Source organism: Scomber scombrus, chromosome 22 (assembly GCF_963691925.1).
Source record: "Scomber scombrus chromosome 22, fScoSco1.1, whole genome shotgun sequence".
NCBI classification, from domain to species: domain Eukaryota; kingdom Metazoa; phylum Chordata; class Actinopteri; order Scombriformes; family Scombridae; genus Scomber; species Scomber scombrus.
Window position 1 is genome coordinate 1,798,335 of NC_084991.1, and position 23,749 is coordinate 1,822,083.

At 42.2% G+C, this 23,749-nt stretch overlaps 1 protein-coding gene across 1 annotated transcript in view; it reads right to left on the minus strand.

The window, feature by feature from the left end:
* The window catches only part of LOC134004516 (protein bicaudal D homolog 1-like), a 54,415-nt gene that overhangs the window by 11,329 nt on the left and 19,337 nt on the right, over positions 1-23,749 (minus strand). The window contains exons 2-5 of the mRNA XM_062443822.1: positions 8,187-8,399; positions 6,560-6,712; positions 5,379-5,683; positions 2,851-3,025 (exon numbers count right to left, since the gene is read on the minus strand). Coding sequence (XP_062299806.1) covers positions 2,851-3,025; positions 5,379-5,683; positions 6,560-6,712; positions 8,187-8,399 — 846 coding nt within the window. The remainder of the gene's footprint in view (positions 1-2,850; positions 3,026-5,378; positions 5,684-6,559; positions 6,713-8,186; positions 8,400-23,749) is intronic.

Below are 23,749 nucleotides of genomic sequence, written 5' to 3' on the forward strand. Positions count from 1 at the left end.
GTATCTGCTAATATGAGCAGTTCATAGATAAACTGGACCCACAAAAGCCAATAAGAGAGAAATTTACGACAAAGATGAAATAGTTTTGAATTGGCAACCATTAAGATGTTGCAGCCTTCAGGCTCAATGTACAGCAGAAGCCAAAGTAAGGCTTAGTGAAATTCACCCAGAGCAAACATGTTCTCAATGATAACTATACCAACAAAGCTGAGGAGAGCTCATATCAGGTAAGAAACAAATGAGTCCGAGAGAGAAAGATACACAAGGACTTCTGTGTAGCTTCTGAGTGTTTGCACTACTCTATAGTGCTCTTATGATGATGATGTCCATGTTCACACACAATGTAAACAAGGTGCAGTACGGGATCACATCAATTGGAAAAGGTGAAGCAGCAGTCAAAGCAAAGTGATGGTAAATGACACCAGCATTTAAAGAACAGATATAAATATCAAATGATATGATGTCCCTCATCAGCATTTAGTGGCAGTAATGTGCCACCAAACATGGAGGACCAGTGGAGCTCCCAATTTACTGAGCTCCAGCAGAGAAACAAAGATTTGTCAAAAAAGTGGCTCGACATTTGCTGCAGTGGCTGTACATCCAGTTAAAAAAAAAAAATTCCCTATCTCTGATCTGATCTCGGGTCAGAGACAGACAATGAAAAACTGTCTCAGATTTTTTTAGACAGCATGATAACAAAATTATTATTCATATGGCTGGGATGTTCCCTCAGACATAAAGAAACAATACTGTAGCACAAAAGTGGATTCATTAACATTTAAAAAGAGCAGCTTCGACAGCAATGAAACCCACCCATCTACTGGAGAGGGGTCGATAGTGTAGTGTGTCAGCTGAGATATAAATAAGCTCTTCCTGCAGCCAGGCCTATCAGAGAGCTGCAGACAGCAGGGAGGGATGCTATTACACCTACAGGAACTTAAGCATCCAAAAGCACACACCCATATAGATATGTGTATATACACAGACTGATGCTCTGAGCTTAATTTGGTGCACTTAAAAATTGTAATTGTATAATGTTGAGAAATACACTGAGAGCCTGGGAACATACAAAAGAGAGGTGTTAGGAAAGAAAAGAAAACTGGGTTTGTGACTGTGTGTGACCTGAGAGGACAAAGGGAGACAGTGAGAGACAGGGTGTTTTACGCAGTGGGGATACTGTGTGTCAACATGATTTTACTGTAAATTATTCAAAGCCTTGATTTTTTAAAGAGGAGTCGGCTGCTGTATTATGAACCAAGCAGACCCAGCTGTGTTTGTGATCACTGCAGTCAAAACATGTTCAAAATTTCAACCTTTTGGGTGTAATTTTACAGAAGATTTAACATCATGTTTAAACATTGCAGGTAAGTGGGGAAAACAATAAATAATATAACATGGTTCAACATTTTGGGAAATTCCAGCCAAGAGTGTGAGAGGAAGACAGATATCAATCTAACATCTGTGTGTTAGCTATAGAGCTGGAGTCAGGTAGCATGGCTCTGTCCAAAGCTGAAACTACACCTAGTAACACCTCTAAAGCTCACTGATGAACGCGTTGATTTAATCCATTAAAAAACAGAAATGTAAGAAGTGCAATGTGCAAAAGTTACATATAAAAACAATTTCTTGATTCAGTGACTGTGTGTGGCTTCCTGGAATCTTGGCATCACAGTGAGGTTGTCAGGTTTGGTACCATAATGCCATTACAGATGAGTGTGTTCACTAAATGAATCTATGAGTGCAGTAATGCTGGATACATTGCATAGTAAAGTATTGGGTGTATGGATAAACTGTTTCACCACAAATGTTCCCCTAAAACTCAAATTATTTTAGGTCAAAGGGGGTATCGTCTTCTTAAGTACTACTCCACTACTTGTGGATTTTGTACAGCATAAACAACAAATTGCAAACTTGTTCCCTTCATGTTTATATGATGTCAAAATTCACATTTGAGTCCTGCTCTAATGTCTGTAGAAGACACTAATGCTGTTAACATTGGACTGACTTAATCATGATCAACTCTATTATCACATTGTAACTTTGACTACAATAAAAAATAATAATAGCATGATATGGTTATCATGATGGATGTGATGGATGTTTAATTATTCCTAATGAAGGTGATAACTTGTACCCATTCACTATCAAGATATCCATTAGATTGACACTGATTGTCATTTGTCAAAAAGACCTATGCTTAATTAATATTACTTAAGAATAAGTAATAACCTTTTCCCTTGTTGTCTGTCAGAAGCAAAATTAGGAGGTAGAGTGATGTTATTGCAGCAAAAGATCTTTTTTAGGATGAGGCTGGGGTGGATTGTTGGGGAGTATGTGAGTTCAATAAAGCTAATTGATGAGGACTGGACCTGGTTTTTGCCCTCACGTGCAATGGTTGGTTAATTGGGGGTGTGTTAACATGGTTGATATTATATGGTATTGTACGGTCATTTTAGGTGGAGTGTTAAACACAGAATGGGTCGTGCAAAGGCATTTTGGGTGAGGCTCTTGGCAGGCTGGATATTAACCCTCTGTGGAGCAAGAAGAGAACGGTGGTTGTGACAGATAGACCATTGTGTGCAATAGCCTTACAATGACATAAAAACAGGAAATGTTTGTGTTCTGGCTGATATGTGTATAAATATGAGCTGTACGATGGATTTCTTGGATTTTCTTGCAATAAACCACTTTAATTGTACAAGTTGATGCATAAGTGTGATCTTTAACCCCCTGCCTCCTGTGTCCTACCATCTAATGACCATGAATGTTGCCAATGTTTATCAGTTTTAAACAATGCTGGTTGTCTTTGAGTTATTAAAGTGTATGTGGTTGATCTGAGATCAGACTCACTGTCAACAACTGCTGCTTGAGCTTCTGGATCTCTGTCAGGTTCATCTCGCTAAAGAGGTCCGACGTTTCATCCCCCTCGGACTTTCGACCTGGGCCTCGGCACTCTCCGTTAGCCCTGGGCCCAGACCCCGTAGCTGTGCCTGCTCCTGTTCCGCTTTGAAGGTGGCCATTACACCTAGAATATACAACAGAGAATAGCATCTTTAAAATCCCAGATATGCCCTTTGTTCCCCTAATATCAAGTAGAAAAAGTAGGCACGATAAAGACAGTACAATGGTACAAGCCTGATAAAACTTTAATAAATGGACCAAACGATACAGTCTACTTTTCAAAGGATGTTTATATCGAATTGTTCAAAGCTGCATGTGGTCTTTTCTACAGTTCACACACCTGTATTACAGTGAAGAGATTGGATCCTCTAGAAAATGTATTGTTGAAGTAAATTGAGAGTAGACTTCCTGCTGCTCAGTGCTTCCAGGCTCATAGATGAACAGTGTTTGTAGTCATTGCAGTTAGAAAAGAAGTCCAGTTTGACAGCAGATTCACTTCTGTTCAGTGATTGGCTAATATTTTTATCACCATCAAAAGTTTGACTTTTGAATTCAGATAAAAATTTCAGAGTTGAAGTTAGCCATGAATTATACAGGTAATGTTCACTGCTGACACAAATGTTCATATTGAATGCATCAACATATTGAATCTATTTTGCTACAATGTTTGCTCCTGACAATTAAAGCATGGTTTAAGTTTATTAATGTCTCTGTTTTGGCAATGCAAAGCACTGGGCGAGAGGACAAGTGTGGTGTGATGTTTTCCCTGTCGACAAATCTCTGTGCAGCCCAAAGCCAACAATGAATTATGCTACAAACAAATATTGTGTGTGTATCAAAGCTTGATATATCTTATTCCTCTGTGCCATAGAAGCCCATTGTTATCCAAAACCTATTCATCATCAGGGGTCACAGTGTTGCACTGAGCGACATATTCCTTCATTACTATAAACACATACTCTGCTGTTTTTAAAGGCTTAAGTAGGAACCAATGGGCTTGCAGGGAAGGCAGAAAGTATATAAAAGGGCCGTTTCCACTGCGAAGGAACTTTAGGGGGAAATTTTACGGCCTTGGCCGTTAGTGTGGGTCGCCATAACCGCCCCTAAAGGACAATCTGCTGGAACTTTTACGGTGGCAAAACAAGTCCCTGCTTAGGGGTATGTACTCAGTACGATCTCCAAAAATTCCTGGGTGGGGTTTGAGGTTGACTCAGTGCTGACTCAGCGGGATTTGATGTCAACAGAAGGTGTCAAAATAAGCGCCTATATATTGTTGCAGAATGATTATTTCACCTCCAAAGTCCAGTGGGTCCTATCAAGGTCCTACTCTGCAATGGAGACACAACAGCTGAGAGGACGTTCCTGTAAAGTTCCCGCCTCCTAAATTGTACCTGGAACTTCTTTAATGGAAACAGGACTTTTGAGAAAGAGTTAAATTGTATGGTTTTGGTCTTCTCTTGGCATTTGTTGACAATAACAAAAATATAGGATAGTGCCAGCCTCTTTTATTTAATGTTCGCAGGAGCAGGAGACATCGTGTTGGCAGGAGCAGGAGACATCGACTGGTTCACTATTTTACCAAAACCAACATTTTTCCTACAAAGTGTTTTAATAGCCTAAACCTAGACACATAGACACCCAGTTTCTGATGATGAAATTCTGTGTATTACATATGCCCAACCACACACCCTGCCCTACTTTTTTGAAAAAACACTGCCGGTTTACATAATTTAGGTAGCAATTACCATTGCAGTATCTTTGGAATAGCAAATTAGAAGGACGAAATTTTGCTGATAAAACTCGGGGAAGCTTGGGACTTGAAATCAATATGCATATCATGTCTCTTACTCTGATAAATGTTTGAACTGACACATTTAATACTGGTGAAGCTTTGGAAGTGTTTTGTATGGTGTTTTGTGTTGTACTGATTTGAGTAGCTATTCTCCAGCCAGCATGTCCATGTGGGCCCCACATGGGTTAAATGTGGGCTACATGGGTACTGAGTGGGCATAGGCTTGAACAGGGCAAATTGTGCAGGTCCCACATGGTTTCAGTAACATGGGCCCCACATGTGAAGCCCATGTGGGCTGGCTAAATGGGCCCCATTTAAGGTCCATTCTGATCCCACTTGGGTATACATGGGTCTCACCCAATCGGGCCCCACCAGAAACCCAGTCAGAACCCACTTGAAGCCCATATGGGCAAACACAGGTGGGGCCACCATGGACACTGTGGGCAAACCCACCTGGGACCCACATGGACATGCTAGCTGGGTTGTAATTGATCAAACTCATGAAGTTTTTATGTTATGAAGACTTAAAGGCTTGAGGCTCAATTCAAGCTAACTTGTGATCACTAATAACCTAAACATTACATTTCCTTTCCATTTTGTCACAGTGTCTTCATGTGTGTCACCAGTTTCATAACACAGACCACTTCAGAACATTAAGTCTCCAGATTCTGAAATATTAAAGCACCTTGTCGGATCTTCGGTGCTCGGGGAGAGCAGGTTGGTCGGGGTGGCAGTGCCGCTGGGCGGGGCGGAGGTGAACATCAGGTGTGCACTTCCTGTGAAAGCCACGTCACACATACTGAGGTGGTGGACCAGCTCCCTGCGCAGGTGGTTCTTCTGCTCACGCTCGCTCTTCAGAGACTCCAGCGCCTCCTCCAGCTGAGTGTCAGAGATGTCCTTCAAACGCAGCGCGTCCTGTAATTGACTGTTAAGAACCTCCGTCTCCTCCTCCAGGACCTTGATCTCATGCTTCAGGCCTTCATACTCCACCTGAGCGGTGATAGAGGGAAGGTAGATTAATACAGTAATATAAAGAGAATGGCTGGTTAATCTACTGGGCCTGTGACAGAAATGAAATATGATAGTTCCTCTCTGGCTACAGCTGCATGATTGGGAAGTTTTCAATCTATGTATATGTGCCACTTTAAGGTCAAAAATGTTCAAATTGTACAAATACTGACTTAAACTACAGTCAAACTACACTACTATCAATTAAACTATGAACCAAGAACAATATTTTGGGGGAAACACAGTAAATGTATTGTACAATTCTGCATTCAAATGTCAAATTGAGGGAAAAAAACAGTATTACTAAAAAAAAAACATTGATCCTAATTCATTTTCTTCCTCTTTTCCTCACTCTCTCCTTTCCTTTGTCCCTCATTTCGGAGGTCAGGAGGTCAGAGTCCAGGAGAACCTCAGAGTCATTTGTCACTCTCAGTTGAAGAGGGCTCATCTGTCCTCTGCTCGTGTGTGTGCATGTGTGTGAATGGTGTTATCCTGAGCATCTTTTGTGTGCTGATTTAATTTGTTGAGTAACTTGAGTCACATTATCACAATTCATAAAAAATATATCCTTTAGTTGGCCTTGAGTCATAATTAATCATCTCCTCTTGCAGTTAAGACACAACAGTAGGATTTTTAGTTATTGAAAGAGAAGAAAAATGTATTTAGAGATATATATGAGATTATGTGACATGATTTATAGCACAGATATACAATCTTTAGCACAAAAAACATAACATTTAGTTTAATATGCAGTCATGTGATTGTGACTTAAATCAAAAGATTCTAGTTCCACTACTGGCCGACCATAAACTGCTGACTCATTCTGTCCTGCGGGATGTGTGTCTGAAGCATCCGTACCTGGTTCTGTTTGAGTGTTGACACCAGCTTCTGCAGAGTGATGTTCTCCTCCTCCAGCTCCGTGTAGTCCTGGAGCAGCCGCGACTCTCGAAACTTGTACTCCCCGATCTCCTCTCGCATCCGACCGCGCTGCAGGTCCGACATCTCGTTACTCTGCTGAGACAGAGCAGAGACACAGAGCTGGAGCTGCATGCTGTTTATCACACAGTTTCTTAGCCTACAAACAACCTTTACACACTCCCTACCTCCACTTGTTATTAGCACATGATGTATGCTTCTGTCTGTTCTTTTCCAAATAGAGGTGTATAGAACTAAAAACAATGATTGTCTGGGGGAAAACATGTCAGTATGGTCTGTGCCTCTTGACCAGATCTCTGCTGACTGAAGCTCTCGATGTCAAGACTAGGATTTTAGGTGTCATTAAAAGATAAGACTGCTGGTGTTAATGTCATTTTTTTGATTTGACTGCAGAAAAACTCTTTTAAGAATTTATTGTACTGGTCCTTTAAATGTTTATTTAACCCTCCTGTTGTCCTTGAGTCAAGGAAGGAAGGGAGGAAGATGGAAGGAAAAAAGAAGGAAAGGAGGGAAGGAGGGAGGAAAGGAAAGAAGGAAGGAAGGGAGGGAGGGAGGGAGGGAGGGAGGAAGGAAAGGAAGGAAGGACGGACGAAAGAAGGAAGGAAGGAAGGTAGGAGGGAGGGAGGGAGGAAAGAAAGGAAGGAGGGAGGGAGGGAGAAAGGAAAAGAGGAAGGGAAGAAGGAAGGAAAGAAGGAGGGAAGGAAGGAAAGAAGTTGGGAGGAAGGAAGGAAGGGTGGAAAAAGAGAAGAAGGAACTAAAGAGAGAAGGAGGGAGGAAGGGAGAAAGGAAAAGAAGAAGGGAGAAAGGAAGGAAATAAGGACAGAGGAAAGAAGGAAGGGAAGAAGGAAGGAAGGAAGGAAAGGGGGAGGAAGGAAGGAAGGGAGGAAAAAGAGAAGAAGGAACTAAAGAGAGAAGGAGGGAGGGAGGAAGGAACAGTCAAAACAGACGGGGTCAATTTGACCCGGAAGGACGACACGAAGGTTAAAGGACTGATGCGTAATGTATGTACTATACTAACTGACCATGATATTGTAACGCTGGGTGTTTGTCAGAGTCACCTTAATTAAATCTACTTTGTGTCGTGGACACAGCACTGTGTAACGTATCACTCCGCCCAATCTAAACTAATGTAAACACTACAGACAAACTACATAGTAAGAGGTAGTTCCAAAATGTCATGACATTATAAAGAATATATTTATCAAATCATGAAGTATTATTACAAATATGTAAAATATCCAACCAATACCCAAAATAATATATTCTTCAAATCAATTCCTCACAAACATGAATCTCATCTTACAATATGTTATCAGAGATTAAGTAAACATGCTAAATTCAAATACTCTTATTCTCTGATTATAATATTACAGTCTGTATGTTCTTTGAGAGAGGGGATGGGGGGGACGACTCTCTCCAATATTTTGAATGTGCACTGCAGTGTCCATTTTTAAAGCTTGCTGTCAGTGTTACATATTTCTCCTTTAAACCTTGTTCACCCAGCTGGCTATGATATAATATCTTTAAACCTGACTGCTCAGCACTGTACCTCCCGCAGCTCCTGCAGCAGTGAGCTCAGATGCTCGTTGTCAGTCTGAGCGTTGGAAGCAGTAGCCCGACTGTGCTTCAGCTCCGACTGGAGCTCCATGAGACGACCCATGTAGTAGGCCTCCTTGGTGGCGGACTCCTGCAGCAGAGTCTCCTCATTGGTCTCCCCATCCGCTGCCACCTTACGCTGGGTGGAGTAAGCCTGGCCGAATGCCTGGATGGAGCAGTAGAGGAAATAGTGTGAGTCAGCTGGACAGGATGTGTTGTGTTTAAATGGTTAATAACTTAGCAACTTAACAAATGCACTCTTTAAAACAGTATGATTTCCCGTCCATGGATCCACATGCAATTATTACAAGAATATAAGTACTCTTCATGTTTAATGAATGATACACATCTGACTTTTTTTCCTCCATCTAAAATGTTGTCTGTCATGTTATTGTTTATTCTCATCAGTTACATATCCATCATAAGACACTGGAGCTAGCAGTTGAACAATAGCTAACCAACCAAGTATTCCATTTATAATAAGAGCAACTTGGCTTTTGTGAAGCTAAATATTTAAGAATTTTACCTGATTTATCAAAGTCAGATCTCCTCATCTGAAAAAAAAATCATCCATTTCTAATTCTTGGTGTCACAAATCCACTTACAGTTATGTAATATCCAGAAATGTTTGCTGATGATGACACAGATATATTGATATTAAATCCCACTGTCTCACTCCGAGGTCAGTCACTACAAACTCAAGTGATGTGGTGCCAAATTAATGAATTTAACTGAATCTACACTGCATCATTTCATTTTTAAAACACCATTTTAATATAAAAACAACATGTGTCCACACTAGAGACGTCTATCCACCTGAAACACCTGTACAAAATAAAACAGCTTAATCTCTACTTCTTCATAAATCCAGATAAATGACATCAGTGTTGTGTATTTGGTTATATTGACATTTAAAATGAGTGAACGCTGAGATCTGAGGCAACATAAAGTCCTTAACTTTACTACCATGACCCATACTGGGCAACTTATGTCATTGTTTCTCAAATGCTCTGTTTACCTCCATACACACTGAAACACCAAGCCAGCTTTTTTAAGATTTGCACACTTTGAAGGCTATTTCAGAAAACCTCAGTTTTTAAAGAAAAAGATGCATTAAAATGTTTACCCAGTTTAATGTGGACACAGTCTTTGTTCAAACTGACAGAACTTTGATTTAAATTTAAAAGTTTCAAAGGACACCAAATATATCAGACATTTAGGGAAACATTCATTGTGTAACAGTGACTCAGGAGTACTTTGGAACATGATAAAAACATGATTACAACCCAGAAAAGATTGAAAATGTCTTTTTATGCAGCTCACATGTGCATCAAAATGTATGAAATGCAACATAATATGTTCAATATGCATTTCAATAAACTTTTATCTTCTTTCAGATGATACAAATCTTAAAAAAATCATTGTTCTAAAGCTATAACAGCTTTTATGACAGTTAAAGATGTGGCTGTGTGAGAGTGAGGGGCCGGAGCCATGACACAGAGGTCCAACATGAAAACACAGGTGAGTTTCAACAGCCCCCTCCCCACTCCCCACTCCCTGCTCCTGCTCCATCCAACACTGAGGGAAGATATATTATACTGAAAATGAATGAGAGAGTTCCTGCTTGGCTGAACTGAAAAGGAACTCAAGTGTAGAGAGAGGAACAGGTAGAACATATGGGGAACTTTCTCTCCTTTAAATCACTGCAGTCAATGTTTACTAAGGCATGACTGCAGGAATGACTGTGCATAGGCAGAATGTACTCTGTGCATTCTCCCACAAGAGCAGGGTGTAAGCACTGTATAAAACAGTCAGCTGGGAGTCTCATCAGCTATGGCTATATGCTGTCCCTCTGCTCACCAGGTCAGACATGTCTAGGTGTTTTTACTCAGGATTAATGAGCCTTTACTTCAAACATATAGTCTCCTTTTAATTATGTCCATATGCAACAAGGAATTGTGTGCCAGCTCATACTAACTAACTAACTTTCATTTGACTTTTACTAGAACTAGCTATAATGAAGTTGCAACACACACACATATATATATATATATATTGATATTGTGGGAATAACTGTACAATATTAATGTTGTGAGAATATAAAAAAAGAGGGATCAGTCTTACAACAACAGCCGGGACCCTAAATGAACTGTTCATACTGACCATTAGAAGATCCCTTCATAATGCACTTACAATAGAAGTGATGGAGGACTAAACCTCTGAAGCTAATATGAAGCTTCAGCCGTCCAAATGAGTCAAATCTTCACAGGGAAACATTAAGAGGGAATCTGATGCTAAAAAGACTGTAAATGTGTCAGATATCACTTGATATGACTAACTCACACTGATGAAGACTCATATAAGCTTCATACTTTTAAATGACCGTGTGGACACACTGTGGATTTTGTCCTCCATCACTTCCGTTAAGAACACATTTGAAGGAGATCTGAATACCTGTTAAGTTGTACATTAGGATATACCTGATTTTTGTTTACAGACAAGCTAAAAGAAAAACATAATGCAGGTAGCCTCACATTTGGATGAGGAGTTGGTGAAGACCAAAACAACACTAAATGTCATGATTGTGGATTTCAGTGTTTCAGTGTTTTTTGCCTGCTTGAGTTCTCTTTCAGAGGCTGGGTGTGACTCTCCTGATTGAGTGGAGCTGCTGCCCGTTGCATACCTGCTTCCCATCTACCTAATCATCCTCAGCATAACAACACTGGTCTTCTCTACATTCATTGCTGGATTGTTTCCGCTCTTCTATGTGGTAAAGTGTTGGCTAAAAACATCTCTAGTGAAACTTCTAGTGACTGCTTTACTTTAGTGTGTTGTCTATTATATCATTTATTCACCAGTGTCCTCTCCAGACTGTGAGCAACCTCCAGCTCTGCCAACATTGCCATACCACCGCCCAGCCTCTCCACCTCAGCCTCTCCACCTCAGCCAGCCTTCATCTATTAGACTGAACCCTTGTGTAAATAAATCCCTTTTTTCCACTACCCACTGTCTCAGTGTCTGTTCCTAGGTCCTAGATAAAACTGTATTGTCACACTAAACGGAGAGTGAATACTGGACTGAAATTCATCAGAAGAACTCATGACTCCAAATGAATGATAACATTGCTCTGTGACTGCTGGATGTGTGAGGTGGATTTATAAGGTGATAATGTCAATGCCAAAAAATCAATTGTTTTAATTCATTTTAATGCAGGTTTAAAGCACCTATATGAATGATTTGAGCATTCCCGTGGCGCTCTATGCTAAATAGACAGTAGCAGTGGTTCAGGCCTCTCCACCCCAACACACTCACACACTGATCCAACCTAGAAACACTGAGATTGACTGAAAGCAACACATCGACTGCACCAGTTTGATTACCACTGTATACTGTATGACACTCCTAAACATGGTGGCTTTACACATATAAATGCGCATTCTCTTAGCTAATCAAAGTTAATTTGTTGTGTTCAAACATCTGCGGCAAAACACAAGCTGCAGCTTAAAGTATTACTATTAATAGAACAATAATAAGGATGAAGCTGTTCTTTCAGTTTTTTCTTTTGTTCTGTTTCCATCTGTCATGACAGCTCACGTTCACTGCACACATCTCCACTTATCATCTAACAGAAAATGTCCATTTTACAAGCTGTGGTTCCTGGGTGGAACATCTGGGACAAAATGTTGATTTTACCAATGAACTCCCTCAGTAGCTCCCCACAGCTCATAAAGCTGGAGAGAAATTACTGTTAATGTGAGGCACGTGCACAGCAACCAGCCATTCACGGCCACGGCTCTTCTAGAGTAGCTATAACTTTGACACATCACACACACAGCGACAATGTGTACATGTCAACCATAACGGCATCCATTCAATAAGCAAGACGACAACCTCAGGCTGCAACATACCATCAGGATGAAATATGACTAACACACACACATTCAGCTGATGTGTATCAGTATGGGACATCACAGGAATCCTGATACAGAGATTGGCTAAATGTTTCATATATAAAACCAGGTACTAGACAATATCCTTTGTGAAGATAACTGAAATAATATTTCCTCCCTGGAGGCAGTTATGGGCTCTATCACCGGCTGTTAGTGAGGGTGAAGGCTGCTCACTCAATTTCTTGTAGGCATGGAGAGGAGAGACAAAGAGGGCAGTTCTCCTAACACACACACACACACACACACACACACACACACAAGCAAACATTCAGACCATGGTCACTTTTGAGGACATAAACATTCATTTTCTAGAAATGTACCCTCACCACCACTTGTCTAACCTTAACCTTGACCTAACCCTAACCTTAACCACTGACCCAAAAAACAGCCTTTTCCCAATTGGGGGCACAGCTTTTGTCCCCAATTGCACAAGCTATCCCCTAATTAACTGCTCCTAAGTCTGAAATGTGTCCCCAAGTTAGCCTATGACAGCACATATACACATACACACACACAAAGTACCTTCTGAGGTGTGCTAGTGCAGGAGAAAGAGACAGGTTTAAATAAGGTTTTAGTTTCCTTTTTAACAATTACATTGACTGATTTGCAGAAGCTTCTGTCCAATCAAAGAGAAGCCATTGAAAATAATAGTTTTAAATTCATACCTCAAGGGTGTAGGTGCATGAAGTTAGACAGAGTGGGCGGGAAATGAGATTCTCTTGGGATAATAAGAAAGTCAGAGAGAGAGGGAGCCTGTATTAGGTCAGTAGGTGCTCTCTGAAGAAGTAGATCTTTTTTTCCCAATAAAAAGCTATTTTTGAAGACTGAGAGAGATTTTGTTGATTCTACTGAGTTATGTAACTTCTTCCCATAGATTGTACATAAACATGGAGGTAGTGAGGTGTGACATCACCTTCTTGTTTGCACTAGAGTTGCTGGTTATGGTCAGTTCTATATTTTCTTTTTGGAGCCAGGACCTTCCAAATAAGGAGTGTGGGGTGTTGCCTTTCATCCTCTGGAAACACGGACCCAAGCTAAAGCTAACTTACTGGGAACACCACATACTGTACACTGTACACACATTAGTTAATTTAGCTAAATTGTGCTAACAGGCTATGTTATATCACAGAATATTGTGAGAAATGTATCTTTGATGTACAAAGACGAAAAAGTTAGCAAACTACTATGGCTGCTTTACTAGGACGACACTGAACCCCCCAGAAGCCCTTAGCGCCACCTTCAGGCGATAACAGATAACAACATAGCACTCCAAAACAGCACTAGCATTATAACAGCACATTCTTCTCAACATTTCTACGTACTTTTCTATTATAAACCACAGGGGAGCTATTACAATCAAGTAACATTACATTTTGTGAAATATTGCGACAAAGGTCCGACTCCGCCTCACCGAACAGGAGGTGAGCCAACTGTCAATCAAAACTGTCAATCAACACAAACACACTTCAAATCTTATTAACAGAGGAATCATTTCCAAAAATGACCACCGGCACACTTATTAGAGGACCTGAACTTAGATTTGAGATTGAGATCTCCTGCCTCGCATTGATAGTAGGACAAGACCTTGTTCATTTGCCAGTAAACCTGAATGAAGGAGTTCAATAGGGGGCTTGATGAAACCTTCAACCAACTCAACAGGGACCACCTGAAACATACTAGTGACACCCCCTTACATGGCTGAACTGTCAAACATCTAACCAGAGTCTTCAAGTCACAAGTCACTTACCAAAAAACATTAAACACCTCAAGATCTGAGTGTGATTCAGTACAGAGTGTGTTAGAAAAAAAACAGCCTGTCTGATTAAAGGATCCACACAAATGTCACCTCCTCTTTCTACAGATGGGCTAGAGGCTATGCTTTATTGCCTGCAGTGAGTCAGCATTATTTTTGTGAAGCAGAGACTCTGAGTTGTTGTCAACTCTGATGAAAACATCTCAGACAAATTACTGTTGGAGATAAACTGATAAACCAATTTTAAGCCTGTCTGGTCTTGTGTGCAAAGATCAGCTGGACTGAAAAAATGCAAACATCAGCCCTATAATGACCCAGAGAAGACTAAACCAGACTTTAGAAAACATTTATATGATAAAATAACTCACTAGGCCAGAGCTCAGGCTGACATAGATTCTTTGATTGCTGTGGTCTGCATCCTCAGGATCTATTTTAGAATATAAAGAGCTCTTTGAAGTAAACAGCAGACTGTTCTTGACATTCTCTGAGGCTGAAGAAACTGTCACACAATATCAGAGATATTTCGAAACATACAGCATTAATATTGCTTGGACATGACTTGCTATATTTTCTGTTTTAGTTTGTTCTGGTGAGACAGCCGCAGCTTTCCAATCAATTCCATTTTGTGTGCCCATATTTCTACACACTCTGCTGCAGACATCAGTATCCTTACTAATACTGGAAACATTGCCATGACATGTGGTACAGTCCCCAGGGTTCCCTGGAGTAGAAATACCATTGACACTGCTGATCCCCTGAATTTTCCTCTATAGCGCTAAACTCAAATTTACATTTTGTCCACTACTTTGATTTGACATTCCTATCATGCTAGCTATACTTTCTGTTTAGTGTTAAGTAGTATGTTCTAACGATGTATTTGGTCATTAATTTGGAAGACTTCTTGTTTCTTTTGGTACTGGTGGAGATTGTTGAGAGTGAAGTCAACAATCAATCAATCAATCAATCAATCTTTATTTATATAGCTCCAAATCAAAGTCAAAAGTCATCTCAAGGCACTTTACACAAAGAGCAGGTCTAGACCCTACTCTTTAACCCTAACCCTAACCCATAAAGCAAGTAGAAGAAAGACTCTAATCGTTTCAGTAACACACATCTATAGCAAAGACATTTCCGCTGCAAACATTCTGCTCACTGTATAATAATAATATAACTATGAACTCAAAAATCAAATGAATCTTGGGTTCTATTCTTTTTGTGAATTTACCCATTGGGGGAATATAAAATGTGATCTTACGTCAGTTGAGCTTATGCTGTAGTTCTTGACTTGGGTTTCCTGGACCCAGCATCTAGTGGTCATTAGAAGAATTGAGTCTTTGGGCACTCAAGTACTGGCTTCAACAGACAGCCATGACAGCAAGACGAGGCTCAATTTTTAGCTGGGAAAAGCAAGGCACAAACCTTATTCATGCCCCAAGAAATTAAATCATACCCTGCATGTAGGTCGAGAGTGAAATAAGCACATTATCTCATCTGATAAAAAGTTAAAGGATCCTTTAACTGGCCGGCGGCGATATGCTAATCTGCCGTTTGCCTCTAATGTTGCTCTGAGACCAGTGTCCTAGTTAGGTAATACACTACCTTACTGCCAACTCTGACTTCATCCTGTCTGGCACTGAAAGAGACAAGGACGAGGGCAAATCAGACAGCGAGGGAGAAGACAGGGACAGAGGACCAGAGTCAGAGAGGCAGAACGGTGTCCTACTAGCCCACTGTGACAGAGCACACTGGCCTCACAGGGAGAGATGACAACAACACAATTCATTTTTTCCATCGTCCGAACCTTTATCTCAATCTGTGTTTCCCCTCCCTCGTTTGCTCAGTCTTTTCCAAGTCTTCCCCTGTGTCTTCAGTCAGCTGCTCAGTCAGCATACTAATGCAGCTGGACTGAAGATTTTCCCATAAAACTGTCTCTGAGGCTGAGTGACGCTGCGGGAACAGCCAAGACATCAGAGTGAGCTTGCAGTGACTGGGAATGAGTTTGGGTTTGAAAATCAGATATTCACCATGTGGGAGAAGTGATACCTGAGTCCACAGTGTCCTGCTTTAACATCGGAGTATCAAGTTTATCACCTGTTAGATAAATCAGGTTTTAGTGTTGGTTTCTGTTCCTTTTGCTCACATATTTGACCCACAGTGACACTACAGCTAAACAGCAGACTGGAGCATCATGCAGCCCTTCATTCTAATTGAATCTGTGTAAATCGAGTCAGCACAGACAAAGGCAACCTAGACATCTCCAGCCTCATGATCCCAATTATCTTATCCACATTCTTGCTCTCTCACCATTTTTGTCTTTCTTTCGCTGTTCACAGTTTGACTCATTAAGGTCTGCGATGTTACCGGCCTGCGGACAGACTCAAGTGGCACGCAAAGCCCTGGCACGCAAACATCACGTTACCCTGTCCAAGCCTCACAAACAACCTTTGTCTGAACACAGAAACCAGCTGCACATTAACCATAGAACACACTAACCTTTTATTTTAGCTGCGTCATGACCCGGCTCGTGAGCCATGACAACAGAGTGGAGATACACAGAAACGTAAAAACTTAAGGAATTTATTTATAACAAAACAAGATAAATAATAACAACCAAGTAAAATAACTAAGAATTAGGCCGAAGCCAACCAAGTCAAAAACGGGGTGCCGTCAGGATGGACAAAGAGCGCCGTGTGAGAGCTGACAACCAGATCTTAAATAGGCCACCCACTGGGAGACTGGCCAGGTGCTCCCAGTTGACCTAACTAGACTCCGCCTACCAGCCAGGTACCTGAAAGAAACACAAAGACACAACAAAGACACAACAGACAAAACGCACCAAACAGGCCCTGATACGCAGGGGCCGTCACAGCTGTTACAAATTCATATTAAATGGCTGTAGATGATTTAATCTCCTGCTTGTGTCATTTTAACCGGAGACAATGAAAGTTAACAATTAGAAAATGCTACCTGTAGAGGCAGAAGTAGAGTTCATGATTAGAAATACAGTTCATATTATTAAAATGTGTTAAAAAGATGCATAATTCAATAATATACAAGTATACAGGATTTAATGATTAATAATTTCATTTATAAGTTTACATAGTGGTTAAAAATGTTAAAAGCATATTGGTATTCATGTTTTTATGTGATTCGGTATATGTTGGTAAAAGGTATACTTCCCCTTTAAGAACGCACGGTGTGTGAGTTTTTCCTGTTGATCTGAGAGCAGGCAGTCAGAGCTTGATAACTGGAGAAGCAAACGGTTTTCTTACCTGCTTTTTAGTAATTAGTTGCTACAAGTGTGTTAGCCAGCCACTTTGTTTTGTAATCCTGTGGAATAAACCTGGAAGATTTTTTATATTTTTTCTTCACAACAAAAAACGTTTCCAGAGTGGATTTTGTTGACCTGCACAGCTGGGCTAGCTACAGACACTGCCTGTGGAAAGCAACTTCTTGCTAGCAATAGACTGTTGAGTAAGCCACTGCAAGATATCAAGCTAACATTATTTAAACCTCTACATTAGTAAGAAAACCGGCTTGACATTGGACAAGAAGCCTTTGGAGAGGTTTGTGGATTGATTGATTCAAGATTCAACGAGGGACCTGAAAGAATATTCTCCATCATCCTACCGAGGCTGCAAGTGACTTGTGAGTAGTTAGCTAATGTGCTAGCTAGCATTGGATCTCAATGAGCCTCGTCTTTGCTGTTTTGTGACTGTTGGTTAGCAAATGGAACCTGTATAATTACTGGAAGTACCAACTGCAAAGCAATCATGGCGGGGACAGGAACAGAAGAAACGGTAGGACTAACTGAGGAAAAAGAAAAGAGAGTTGTTAAACCAACACTTAAAGGATTGGAACATAATCTGCAAATGAAAATATCCTTAAGAAGAGCCATACTGGGCCAACTTAATGATAAAAAGAACGAACTGTATGCTTTGATGGATGATGATATGAATGCGGAAAACATTGGAAAAGAACCGTTGGCTGAATATGTAGAACTGATAAAGGAATTCAGTGAAATAAATGAGCAGGTTAAAGACCTATTTTGCCAGACAGGATATAAAGAGAATATGAACACAGATCAAAGGGATTGGTTTGAGCCAAGAAACAGTGAGCACACAGACTTTGCACGAGAAGTGAATTCATGGACACGGGCGGCTAAGATACGCCAAGAAGAAGCTAAAAAGTTTAGTGATGAGATAAAACCAGAAGATAGCGTGTCAGTCACATCCAAGAAATCTAAAAAATCAAAATCCGTCAGTGCTGTGTCAGCAACATCGTCAGCTCGTTCTGAACGCTTAAAGGTGGAGTTAGGAAAAGCCGCTCTGTTAGCCAAGTCAGCTACATTGAAGAAGAGACAGGCTTTAGAAAAACACGAACTACAGCTCAAGGCTGAAAAAGAAGAGTTAGAGCTACAAGCCGGGCTCGCTGCAGCTGATGCTCAACTGGCCGTGTTAAAAAAGTACGAAGGCTCAGAAGTGTCTGGCAGATCTGGCAAAGGAAGTCGGATGGATGTTCTTACGTCTACTCCTGTGAAGTACGATGTCAACTATAGTAAAAGTGGTAACAGTGGCGGTCAGCATAGCCACACAACAAGAAGAGATGCAGGCGACCATGTCATACAAGCTCCTGTATACTCAGTGGACAATTCTGTGAATACAGATAACCTGGTTATTGTCATGCAACGCCAAAACGACATCACTGAAAGCCTAATAAGGCAACAGAAGCTCTCTACATTGCCACCACAGAACATCCCTGTTTTCAAAGGAGATCCAATAGAATATCGTCTCTTCATGAGAGCTTTTGAACACAGCGTAGAGAGTAAGACTGAAAATAGCAAAGATCGTCTTTACTATTTAGAACAACACACTATTGGACCGCCTAATGACTTAGTGCGCAGTTGCTTTCATATGGACCCAGAACAGGGCTATCCTGAAGCCAAGAGACTTCTGAAAGAACGATTTGGGGATAAATACAAGATATCCATGGCCTACCTGGACAAGGCTTTAAACTGGCCTATCATAAAAACAGAAGACAGCAGGGCACTCGAATCATACGCTCTCTTTCTCACAAGCTGCAGTAATGCAATGGCAGACCTTGAGTACTTAGATGAGATGGAAAATGCTGCTAATATGCGCACAATCATTGCAAAGCTCCCCTACAGACTGAGAGAGAGATTCAGGAGTGTCGCCATAGACATTCAGAAAAGGCAAGATCGACGGACAAAGTTTAAAGATGTAGTAACGTTCATCACCATGCAAGCAGAAATGGCATCACACCCTGTGTTTGGCGAAATCCCAGGACAAACAAGACGCCAGACAGACAGTAAGACTGAAAAGACAGGTGGAAAGAAAAACTACACTACACTGGCCACTGAAGTAAAAGCACAGAAAGCTGAGAAAGGTGTTTGGGACGGAAACAAGAAAACTCAGGAGAAAGGAACAAATGTGGATAAAGCCTTTAATAAACCTTGTATCTTTTGTCAGGGAGACCATACCATGGAACAATGCAGAAAACTTCAAAAAATGTTGCACAAGGAAAAGTTGGAGTTCCTCAAGGGCAAAGGACTTTGCTTCAGTTGTCTTATGGCAGGACACATGAGTAAGGCCTGTGAAGAAAAGAAGAGCTGTCAGATATGTTCAGCAACACACCCTACACTCTTACACATAAAACAGAAACCCAAAGACTCACCAAAGGAAGAGGCTTCGAAGGAGGAGCCTGAGGACGAGTCTACGAGGGTGGTCAGTGGATTTGTGGATGCAGGGGACACAAGCTCCCAGACTGGGGCCGGGGGTACCGATAGCATCCTCGCCATCGTTCCTGTGAGAGTAAAGGCAAAGAGAGGAAACAAGGTGCTGACTTGTTATGCATTCCTGGATCCAGGAAGTAACGCTTCCTTCTGCACTAACAAGCTGGCGAATGACCTTCATCTGCAAGGAAAAAATGTGAACATCCTACTCACCACAATGGGAGAACAAAAGGCAGTCTCCTGCAAAGCTGTACCAGACCTAGAAGTGAGCAGCCTAGAAGGCGATGACTTCATCGGGCTCACAGAAGTTTTTGCACAAAAGGATATCCCCGTGAGTAAAGAGAACATTCCTACTCAAGAAGACGTGGATAAGTGGCCACATCTGCAAGGTGTACGAATCCCTTCCATCAATGCAGATGTCGGTCTTCTGATTGGAACTGATGTGGCGAAAGCCCTTGAACCAGAGGAAGTAATCCGCAGCATCAAAGATGGGCCGTATGCAGTACGTACAGCCTTGGGATCGACCGTAAACGGACCGCTGCGTGAGAACATTGGAAGTCGGACAAAACATGGATGCCCACAGATTAAGATAAATCACATCTCAGTGGCTCGACTGGAAGAATTATGGGCTCAGCAATTCCAGTGTGATTTTCCGGAGAACGCTCAATTAGAGCATTTGGAAATGTCCAAGGAAGACCAGCTTTTCATGGATCGAGTCTCGGAATCAGCCAAGCTGGTCAACGGCCACTACTCAATTGGTTTGCCGTTGAAGAACAAAGATGTGAAAATGCCCAATAATAGAGCAGTGGCAGAGCAACGAGCGCTCAACATGAAGAAGAAGCTTCAGAGAAACCAGACATTCAAAGAAGACTACGTCAGCTTCATGAAAAAGGTGATCGACAAGGGCTACGCTGTAAAAGTAACAATTGAAGACTTAAACCGGAGCGATGGAAAGGTGTGGTTTATCCCGCATCACGGTATTTACCACCCTAAAAAGCGGAAAATACGAGTGGTATTCGACTGTGGAGCCTCTTACCAAGGAACCACACTCAACGAACAACTACTGCAAGGGCCTGACATGACAAGCAGTCTCATCGGCGTCTTAAAAAGGTTCCGTCAAGAGCCAGTTGCAATAATGGCGGATGTGGAATCAATGTTCCATCAAGTTAAAGTGCCACCAGAACACGCTGACCTTCTCAGGTTCCTGTGGTGGCCGGACGGCGACGTCTCACAAGAGCTGCAAGAATACAGGATGGAAGTTCACTTGTTTGGCGCCACCTCCTCACCAAGCTGCGCGAGTTACGCTTTGAGAAGGTGTGCTGAAGATAACAAGAGCAGTTTTGATGCAGCAGTAGTGGATACAGTTTTATGTAACTTCTATGTCGATGACTGTTTGAGATCAGTTGCATCCGAACAAGAAGCAGTCAAGCTATACCAAGACCTGAAGGCCATCTGTCTAACAGGAGGATTCAGACTAACGAAATGGATGACCAACAACCGGGATGTGTTGGCAAGTATTCCACAAGAGGACCGGGCAACAGAAGTCAAAAACCTCGACTTTGACCAGGAATCACTCGCCATCGAGAGGGCTTTAGGGGTCCAGTGGTGTATCCGCTCGGATCAGTTTAAGTTCCACGTGAACATCCAGCAGAGGCCTCTCACCCGACGGGGAATCTTGTCAATGATGAGTTCAGTCTACGACCCACTGGGGATGTTGTCTCCCGTCATACTGCCTGCCAAAAACATCCTGCAGGAACTGTGCAGACTGAGAACAGGATGGGACGACGCTGTGCCAGACCATCTTGCACAACAATGGTCAAGGTGGATGGAAGAGCTTCAGCAGCTCACCAACGTTGGAGTGGACCGGTGCTTCAAGCCACCTGAGTTTGGAGAAACAGTGGAGGCTCGACTACATCACTTCAGTGACGCGAGCGAAACAGGCTACGGTACTGTGACTTACCTGGTTCAGAAGAACAGCAGCAACAAGATACACTGCTCATTTGTCTTGGGAAAGGCAAGAGTTACCCCTCTTAAACCCACGACTATTCCGCGGCTGGAGCTGACGGCGGCTGCCTTAGCTGTGAAGGTGGACACCACGCTAAAGAAAGAACTGCAGCTTCCGCTGTCAGATTCCAAGTTCTGGACAGACAGCACCGCCGTACTTAAGTACATAGCAAACGAGAACATGAGATTTAAGACATTTGTGGCAAACAGGGTCGCTACAATCTTACAAGCATCAAGAGTGGAGCAATGGAGCTACATCAACACACGGTTGAATCCAGCTGATTACGCTTCCAGGGGACAAAGGGTGAGTGTCTTCGTGCAGAACGAGGTATGGATCTCAGGGCCTGCCTTCCTCAGCAAGCCAGAAAGAGAATGGCCAGACAAGCGTGTTCAGTTAGAGGAGCTCACAGTGGCAGATCCTGAGGTCAAGAAAAGCATACTCGTTAATGCTACGACAGTAGAAGAAAGCACTGATGTAATGCAACAACTAACAGAATACTTCTCTTCCTGGATACGGCTAAAGAAGGCGGTGGCGTGGCTCATTCGAGTCAAAGGAACCCTGGAAAACCTGTCAAAGAAGAGAAAAGAAACTAATGAACTATACAAGGACCAAGAACAAGTAAACAAAGAAATGACAAGATACAAGAGGAGTCTCAAACAGACTTACCTGACTGTGGATGATCTGCGACAAGCTGAGCTGGATATCATCCGCCATTGTCAGCAAAGGAAGTTCCAAGAGGAAATATCTGCTCTTCAGAGAAAAGAGCCCGTCAAGAAAAATAGTCGAATCTGCAGACTGAATCCGCAACTTCAGGAGGGAATCCTTCGTGTTGGAGGGAGGCTCAGTCGAGCATCCATGCCGGCCGAAGCCAAGCACCCGATGCTCCTGCCTAAAGACCATCGTGTGGCTGATCTGATTCTCCAGGATGCACATGAGCGACTGGGACACAGCGGACGCAATCATGTCTTGTCTCATGTACGTCAACGATACTGGATTATTGACGCCCCCTCATCAATCAGGAAAATGCTGTCTCGCTGTACTACCTGTCGAAGACAACACGGTGCATCAGGCACACAAATGATGGCGGACTTACCAAGAAACGGAGTGGTACCGGACGAACCACCTTTTACCAGAAGTGGAGTTGATCTGTTTGGACCATTCAATGTAAAACGAGGAAGATCATATGTAAAAAGGTACGGGGTTATATTTACCTGTCTCGCAAGTCGTGCGGTCCACATCGAAATGGCAACGTCACTGGAAACAGACTTCTTTATTCATGCTCTGCGTCGCTTCATCGCAAGGAGGGGTCAAGTGAAGGAAATGCGATCCGATAATGGGACTAATTTCGTCGGAGCCGACCGCGAGCTCAGAAAGGCTATAAAGGAGTGGAATACTTCACAAATTGAGAACAGCTTGCTCCAGCGTGACATCAAATGGATATTCAATCCTCCATCCGGATCACACCACGGAGGGGTGTGGGAGAGAATCATCCGCTCCATCAGAAAGATCATGGTTGCTACGCTGAGAGAACAAAGCTTGGATGAAGAAGGTCTTCAAACGCTCTTCTGCGAATGTGAGGCCATTCTGAACAGTAGGCCTATTACCACGCCTTCAAATGATATGAACGATCTGGAAGCTCTAACCCCACAGCACTTGCTGCTGCTGAAGACTCAACCAAACTTACCACCGGGACTCTTCCAGACAGATGACAATTATGCGCGCAGAAAATGGAGGCAAGTACAGTATATGAGTGATCTCTTCTGGAAGCGCTGGACCAGAGAGTACCTCCCTCTACTCCAGAAAAGACAGAAATGGAACCACCCATCACGGAACTTCATCCCAGGAGATGTAGTCTTGATCGTCGATGAATCAGCGCCTAGGGGATCCTGGCTGATGGGAAGGATCGTCAAGACTATGGAGGATGAGCATGGAATGGTCCGCAAGGTTCGAGTCAAGACAAAGACTAATGAGCTTGAGAGGCCAATAACAAAGCTCTGCTTACTTCAAGAAGCAGCATGAGAAGGACTGTTACTTACCTGATTGAAAGTGTTATATG